At 40.5% G+C, this 8,569-nt stretch overlaps 1 protein-coding gene across 2 annotated transcripts in view; it reads right to left on the bottom strand.

The window, feature by feature from the left end:
- Positions 1 to 5,004: 5,004 nt before the first annotated feature.
- Positions 5,005 to 8,569, bottom strand: part of GCLC (glutamate-cysteine ligase catalytic subunit) — a 53,095-nt gene continuing 49,530 nt past the window's right edge. For both annotated transcript variants that reach the window (XM_003254137.4, XM_003254139.3), the window contains 4 exons: positions 8,102 to 8,183; positions 7,917 to 8,020; positions 7,715 to 7,835; positions 5,005 to 6,631 (listed from right to left, as the gene is read on the bottom strand). In XM_003254137.4, the coding sequence (XP_003254185.1) occupies positions 6,420 to 6,631; positions 7,715 to 7,835; positions 7,917 to 8,020; positions 8,102 to 8,183 (519 nt within the window). In that variant the 3' untranslated portion in view covers positions 5,005 to 6,419. The remainder of the gene's footprint in view (positions 6,632 to 7,714; positions 7,836 to 7,916; positions 8,021 to 8,101; positions 8,184 to 8,569) is intronic.

Genomic DNA, 8,569 nt, shown 5'->3' with positions numbered 1-8,569 from the left:
TCCTAAGTGTGAAGATACCTAACAGAGCTTCATAGTGTACGAGGCAAAAACTGACAAAACTATAGAGAAACAGACAAATCCACAATCAAATTTTGGGATTTCAACATTCCACTCTCAGTAACTGAAAAAAAAGCAGACAAAGAAAATCAGTAAGGATACAGATGATTTGAAGAACATTATCAAAAATTCAACTACCAAAGAAAACTACACACTATACGCACCAAATATATATTATTCTGAAGTGTACATGGAATATTCATCAAGAAAGACTGCACACTGGGCTATTAAAAAGTCAAACATTCCACACATTGAAATAATACAGAATATTCTATGATCAAAATGAAACTATACTAGACATCAATAATAAAAAAGACATCTAGAAAATTCCCAAAGATTTTGAAATGAAGCCACATTCTACTAAGTAACCCATGGCCAAAGAAGAAATCACAAGGGATAGTAGAAAACATGTACAAAGAACAAACAACGAAAGTACAATATATCCAAATGACCAAGATGCAGCGAAAACAGTAATAAATGTGAAATCCACAGTTTTAGCTGCTTATTTTGGAGCAGAAGCATATTTCTGTCTTAAAATGAGAATGGAAAAATATATTTCGATGTGGAATTTCATTTTATAGCAAATGCGCTCTGAATGTCTCCATGAATTGAGGAATATTTGTAAATCGAATGAAATAAAAAGGCACCTACTGAAAAGATCACTAGAGGGCACTATTATCTAACTTCCAGAGGAAACAGCTTTTAGTGTGGATAACTTAAATGTTGTTAGCTCTAAAACAGACTCAAGATGGCATCGAGATTTTATTCCTCTGTTTTATAGATGAGACAATTGAGGTCCAAAGAGAGGAAATGACTTGCTTAATATCATACAAACACTAGTTGTAGAGTCAGAACTATAACCCAGTCTCCTGACCCATTAGAGAATCACATCATGATTCTGCACAAAATCAGACTGACCCAGACTTTCGTATACTCTTATGGCAAATGAAATGCTCTTTTCCACTGGCGTTGCCCAGCTACTGTAATGCATGCCTGGCATTGCTGGAGCTGCTGGATAGGGCTGGGCACTGGGGGAGTGTGCTCTATGGAGAAAGCCTGCCTGAGGGTGAAACCGTTATAGTGGAAGGTGTAAGCCAGGAATTGGGAGACAGGACTTGAGAGCATCTGAGCCAATAACCTGTGCCTGAAGCTAATGCCAAATCTTGGACGTTTCTGTGATATTAGCTGGTAGATTTTCTTTTTATCTAAAGCTGGTGGGTGTGGGGGTTTTCTGTCACTTGCATCCAAAATTTCTGAATATGCCAAGCATCTTTCTACTTTGCAGAAAGACCAATAGTATTCAAAACACATGGCTTTATTTTGGACAAAGCCAAAAAAGGTTCTGGGAAACTCACCAGGACTGTTTAAGAGGTGATAAAAACATATGAAGAGCTTCTCATGTTTCATTTTCTAGAAATTTTAGATCCTAAGTCATCAGTATGATTGTTTTTCTCCGCTGACTTCATTGCATTCTTGGAAGCCTAAATTATTTCAAAGGAGACTATTAAGAAAATGTGTGTTATATACCGGTAGAAAGTAGATGCAGGTTGTGTCGTCTTTAATATAATAGTGTTGTCACACTCTCCAGGCGCAGAGTAGGGAGTGAACATGGCTTGCCCTAACAGTGTATGTCCTTTGCTTTTATGGACATTGCCTTATTTCCACCACACAGCAAATCGGCAAAGTGTTCTCATGTCTATTTCACAGGTGATATATAGACAAAGTCTAAAGTCACCCAGCTAGTATGTATAAATATTAGGATTGGAACTCAGTTCTATACTTTTGCTTTTATGCTAGAAGTACTTGTATCCTGTCCCAACCCAGTGCTGATAAACGTCCTAGGAACTTCAGAATGAATCACTTTCGATTGAGATGTTGGCTTTTAAACTGCTTTCATCTGCCATGATGAAAGTGTAATGTATTAAAAGGACATAAAAATGCAGCTTTTCAACACATTCGCCACGCTGTGATATGGTTTGGCTGTGTCTTCACCCAAATCTCATCTTGAATTGTAGCTCCCGTAATTCCCACGTATTGTGGGAGGGACCTGGTGGGAGATAATTGAATCATGGGGGGCGGTTTCCCCCATACTGTTCTCATGTTAGTAAGTCTCACGAGATCTGATGATTTTATAACGGGTTTCCCCTTTGGCTTGATTCTCATTCTCTTTGCCTGCTGCCATGAATGATGTGCCTTTTGCCTTCTGCCATGATTGTGTAGTCTCCCCAGCTGCGTGGAACTGTGAGTCCATTAAACCTGTTTTTCTTTATAAATTACCCAGTCTCAGGTATGTCTTTATCAGCAGTGTGAAAACGGACTAATATACTAGTTTTTGCTCAGAAAAGTTTCATTTCTCCTTCCTCCTTTCTGAACCAGTTTAACCCACATTTTGCTTCCGTTTGAGGCATAATAAACCCAAAATGTGTAAACTGCCCTCATCTTAAGTGTACAGCCCAGTCATTTTTACATGTCTTGATATCCATGAATCATCACCCAGGTTAAGATATAAAACATGTCTAGCAACCTAGAAGTTTGTTTCTTTGGTACTTGTTCATTTCCATCCAGAGGTAACAGGCTGGAGTCCAGGGGCATGATCACAGCTCCCTGGCAGCCTCGATTTCCCAGGCTCAAGTGATTCTCCCACCTCAGTTTCCTGAGTAGCTAGGACTGCAGGTGCACACCACCACATCCAGCCAATTTTGTTTTCTAAACATGGGGGTCTCACTATGCTGCCCAGGCTGGTCTTGAATCCCTGGACTCAAACGATCCTACTGCCTTGGCCTCCTAAAGTGCTGATTACATGAGCCACTGTACCCAGCTCATGGTTCTTTAATGCATCTTCCATACTTAGATTTGTAATGTTTCATTTCATAGAATATTGAGAAGGAAAAGGGGCTTGCTTTAGGGATTATCTAGCCTATCTCAGCCTCTGCTTACCGGGAAAACACAACAGTGAGGAATGTCTGTTTCCCAACCAAGGTTGCCCACCGGGGCCTCTTCACTTACAGTAGTCCTTACCCGTTCCCTTCTGTTATGGACTGAATGTCTCCCCCAGATCCCTGTGTTGAAGCCTAACCCCTAGTATGAGGGTATTTGGAGTTGGAGCCATTGGGAGGTAATTAGGTCATGAGGGTGGAACCCTCATGAGTGGGATTAGTGTCCTTAGATAAGCAGAGATACAAGAGAAATGATCTCTCCAAAACATGGGGATGCAACAAGACAACCATCTGCAAACGATGAAGAGCGCTTGCCAGGAGCTGAATCTGCCAGTGCCTTGCTCTTACACTTCCAGCCTCCCTAACAGTAACAAATGTCAGTTGTGTAAGTCACTCAGTCTGTGGTAGTTATAGCAGCCTGAACTGAAACATCTTCTTACACTTCCATAAGCATCATTTGGCATGTACTTCCAGAATTGTTTATAGGAAATGTTAAATATTTATACGAAAGCATAATGGAGAGAAGACAGCGGCTGATAGAACTCAGTGGCTTATCTTCAGGGAAAGCGGGGAGGCTTAACCCAAACAAAAAGCTCATTAGCAGGACCTCTGAAAACCATGCAACTGAGCAGCTTATTTACGGTTCTGAGAAGGACCCCCTCATCTAGCCAAGCTCTGAAAGGCCCTGGCACCACAGGTCCCCTTCCCCCTGGCCTCTTTGCCCCATGTCAAGCACTGCAATGGCTTGAAGGACACTTAATTCCACATTTTCTCTTCACGAGACTTCAGGTCCCCGAGAAACCTTCCAACTCCTCAGAATATGGCCTAACCCACAAAACATCCTGGATTTCTATGTCTCCTAATTTTTGTTTTGGGTGGTGGTTTGGAAGGAGACATCCAAGGCAATGGATTTTCCCTCCACTTCTGAACTGAAGGCTCACAGACAGCCTCAGAGATGAGCTGAGCAGCAGAGGCATCCTGGGACCAGGAGGAAACCTCTTATTCGCGCAGGGGACTAGATGGGCAGAAAACTAGTCTTTAGGTTAGCAGCAGGTTAATTAACAATCAGTTGTATCCCAAGTTAGGATCTGATGGTCTGGGCTTGGCCACAGGTATTTCTACTAAGGAGAAAGCACTTTTTGCTTGTTTAAGATTTACAGTTCTGTTCCTAAAATCCCCAATTCTTAGCTGTGTTCAGATGGTAAAACTCTTGAGAGCTGTGAGGCTTACATTCTCTGTCCTGGAGAAAGAAGACCACGATCTGGTTTTTAATAAGAGAAAATCTAGACATATCACATTAGACTTAAAAGCAAGTGTTATTTGAGACTTGATATTGATGTGTCCATAACTGAGGTAGAGAAAGTCCTTATTATTCATGGGGCCAGCAAATCCGCGGCATCAGCATCGCCTGGGAGCTTGTTAAGAAATGCGGCCCCACCCCAGACTTACCAAGCCAGAATAACACCCCCAAGAGATTTGTATGTAGACTACAGTTTGATAAGCACTGCCCTAGGAACATTCAAATAAAGAAATTAGAGCTCTGAGAAAAGTGTGTTTCTCAGATGAACATTATTTCATGAACTCTGTGTGTGTGGGGGTGAACACTGATCCAAAGACAGGAGTGGAAAACAGCTCCCTGCAGGACTTGCTGACTCACAGTCTAAATATCTCCGCTTAGACTGCGGTGTGCACAGCACCCAGGTTACTCAACATTCATTCACCATGTCCCCACTGACCCAGCACAACAGCACTTGGGAGTAAAAAAAAAAAAAAAAAAAAGTCTTCCAGTGGCACAGCAGTCAATTCAGTCATACTTCAAGTTCTTTCTTCCCGCCGGGGTTGATAGCCACTAGGGGAGACAAGGCATCTGTTTGTCTTCATCACTATGCTTCTTTCTAGAAATATCTGAGGTCGCAATGATGAAAAAATAATTTCATGGTATTTGGGTTAATTACAAAAACCAAACTCTCCTACTATTTGTTTAGCTGTGGAACTCACACACACTCAAAGGTTTCTGAATGAATGCTAATTCAATTCTTTTATTTCCTCATACCACAAACGTTTTAATTTATCTGCCTTTTTATAACCTGATTTACACAAGCAAATTGCAAACGAAAACCAGGCATTCTTTAATCATCCAAAATGCATGTATAAAATACAGAACAAACCCTAGTATTTAAACATAAACAGGGTTAGCTAAAGCAGCTTTATTGCAATCTCTTCAAGTTAGCATATTACAGTTTAAATATTTATGCCTGTAAAGATCTGCATAATCTACAATACAGAGTTATTTCAGAAGCAGTTAAGACTTAACTAGTTGAGAAATAAAACAACAAACTTCAACGCAAAGCTATAATAATTATCTGAAACTTATTTACAATTAAACATTTAGGGTCCTGATTTACAAAACTCAGTGCCTTTCATGATTTATTTATGAGTTTTATAGAGAAAGTAAGCAGTATGTAGAATATTCCCCAGGTAAAATCTGGAGTGAATGGCTTTTAGAGGAAAGTCTATCAGTATGCTGAACTAAAAACTAAAGAGTAACAAAACCGTATACAGCAGCAATCAGAATAACAGGCCACAACAGAAGAACTAACGCCATTTTTGGCAGTATGCTTTGTATGTATAGGAAGAAAAATGATTGCCACCCCCGACTCCCACCGCCAACTTTTTTAGTTAAAAAAAAAAAATTGTCCTTAATAATCACTACGTGTGAATTCTGGGTAATAATCTCCTTTCTTTCTACAGAGTTGTGTTTAAACTTAATTCCTGCATCAGCAAATTTAAACAAAGAAAAGTTCCTTTGATAACAGCCATCAGAGTTCAATGGGTATTTATTCAGAGGGGAAAGCTTGGGGCAAGGTGACCAAGTGATTATTCCAATTGCAAAAGAAACATCATAGATAAGGTGCTAGAAACCCAAGATTACCCTTGAAGCACTTTCAAAGGATACACAACAAAGGAAATGACAAAGGAAAATTAATGAGAGAAAGTGTTTTTAAAGAGAAAAATTTCAACAAATCAGGTCCCAGGTAGTCTTTAAAAGAACAAAAATTTACAGTAAACATTTTAACTCTGGAATGCAAGTATTGTACAATTACCAGTACGTTACATTTACAAAACTGCTTAGACAGCAGGTTGCTCCAGAGTAAGAATTTAAAAATGTACAAGCCAGTTCACGATGACTTTAGATATGTTATTAAAATACATTGTTAATCAAAAATACTTTACTTTGTACATGTACACTGTATAAACTCTAGATTTACCTACCAAAGAAAGCCTTAATCAATTTCCGGCTCACTGGCCCAGAAAACAGTACAGTTCTATCATTTGGTCTTCATATCATACACATGGGCTGAGGGGCATGGTACCGCAGCCAGTTCGTCAATAAAATAGTAACGCATTTTTCTTTCTGTAGAACGTCTAGTTGGAGGAGTCAGTTTTACTTCCACTATATTTTACTTTCCTAAATGCTGATCCAAGTAACTCTGGGCATTCACATAATTCATTTGCAATTTGGTTACACTTCAAAATAAGGCTATAATTCATTTCATCAGTTATGACACTGTCTTGCTTGTAGTCAGGATGGTTTGCGATAAACTCCCTCATCCATCTGGCAACTGTCATTAGTTCTCCTGTGGGCGGGGTGGCGGCGGGGGAGCGAAAAAAAAATTAAAACCATGTAAGTTTTTTTTTTAATAAGTTGATATTTAGTGGTCAGCATAAACACAATTCTGGAGAGAAATCAGTATGTCCTTTCAGTGTAGCTGCATGGCAGGGGGTGGGAACATCTTTCATAGCGTTTGGAGAACTCCTCCTGCGCAGGAATTCTAGGTTGCAGGCAGGCAATGAGAACACATACATCCAGTTTCTATGGTACCTGTTAGATGCCACCCATATGCTGACACTGCCAGCTCTCAAGGGACAGGAGCCAGCACATGTGTATAAGAACATGTGTCCTCCCATTTGGCCAGAGGGCTAGGACTACAAATGCCAGTGTCAGGAGACTGCCTCAGAGGACTGTAGGGTCCCTTGAGCGATCTTTGATCAAAGAGGTGGAGAGAATAAAGAACAGTAAGTAGAGTGAATGAAGGGGGAAATTGGCAGTATACCATTTGAGGGGTCAGGTAGGGTTCTACGGCTATCCTTTGTGACTCCAGAAAGTTTACAGAAGCCTCGAGTTAAATACAGATGCCATTGCCATTATCGCTGTCATTTTATTAACAGCTGACAGCTCCCTTGTGCCAAGTACTGTGTTAGCAGTACTCGGTTACTGTACTGTAGTGTCAGTGTAACCTTCTCAAAGCTAACAGAGAAAGGGGATTCTCAGGAGCCTCACTGTATGTACAGAGGCAGGCTGAAGAACTGTTCAGCTTATTCAACTTACAGAGCTCCTTAGCCCTATAAAAGGGCCCATGATGATGTACAATCAACACAGTTGGACATAAATGATAAGTAAGCAATCCAGATGCCATTTCATCATCTAAGATGCCAGTGATTTTAAGATGCACCCCTATTTTATGAACTGATAAGAAAAAAAGCACTGCTAATCTAAATTATGAGTGTCAAAGACGATAACGTGAATTACAGAAATATGAAAATGTGAAACAGTGTGCATGAATACAGCATTATTTTAAAAGACTACTTTAAGAAATTGAACATTCTAAGGTTGTACTGTTCTGTCTATATTATGAGATTAAGAAAAATAGATATCATACCAGATGCTCTCTTCTTAATTAGCTTCAGGTAGTTCAGAATACTACATCTGGTGTCCACATCCACTTCCATGTTTTCAAGGTAAGAGTTCAGAATTGGGATCAGTCCAGGAAACACACCTTCCTACAAGAAGCAGGACACGTTATGAACTCCCTGCCAGAGGATGTGCACAGTGAGGCGTACTGTACAGGGCCGCCCTCCTACCTTCCCATTGATGATGGTGTCTATGCTCATGAGGGTGTACTCCTCTGCAGCGAGCTCCGTGCTGTTCTGGGCCTTGCCGCAACCATCCACCACTGCGTTGCCACCTGCCGGAGAAGAGGGTCAGGGGAGCTTTAGCAGCTTGTTGCAGCATAAGCTGACGTTAGAAATCTAAGATAATGTAATACCTTTGCAAATATCTTTCCTGAAATAAAACATTCCCTGCAAGACAGCATCTCTTTTCTGTGCTACCTTCATGTTCTCATCAACCTAAGGGAAAAAAAGAATCACGACTAAGTCAAAATATTCTTGATCAGACATACAAGTTGCAGCACCTTCCTCACTTTTGCAATGAGGACTCACTCCCTTAGGGATTCTACTTTCTGCTCAAATGCTTCCCAGTGGGAGGAACAGGCGTTTTATTTATGTGAGGACTGTATCACTCAATCATGGATTGGTATGTGATTTTTTTAACCAATCAGGGAATTTTAAGAGAAACTTAAAACCCAAAACTTATATTCATGTGGAATGTCTGCATTTCAAAGCACCTCTGTGACTGAGCCTTGCAATAGATATACAGTGTTTGGAGGGCAGGTGGCTGGTTCCCTTTATATAACAGTGTCTCACCAGGAGTCCCAGGGTAACGAAGGCAGAAG

This window comes from Nomascus leucogenys, chromosome 22a (genome assembly GCF_006542625.1).
Source record: "Nomascus leucogenys isolate Asia chromosome 22a, Asia_NLE_v1, whole genome shotgun sequence".
Classification (NCBI taxonomy): domain Eukaryota; kingdom Metazoa; phylum Chordata; class Mammalia; order Primates; family Hylobatidae; genus Nomascus; species Nomascus leucogenys.
The sequence above is the reverse complement of the archived record's forward strand: the minus strand, read 5'-3'. Positions and strand labels throughout refer to the sequence as shown.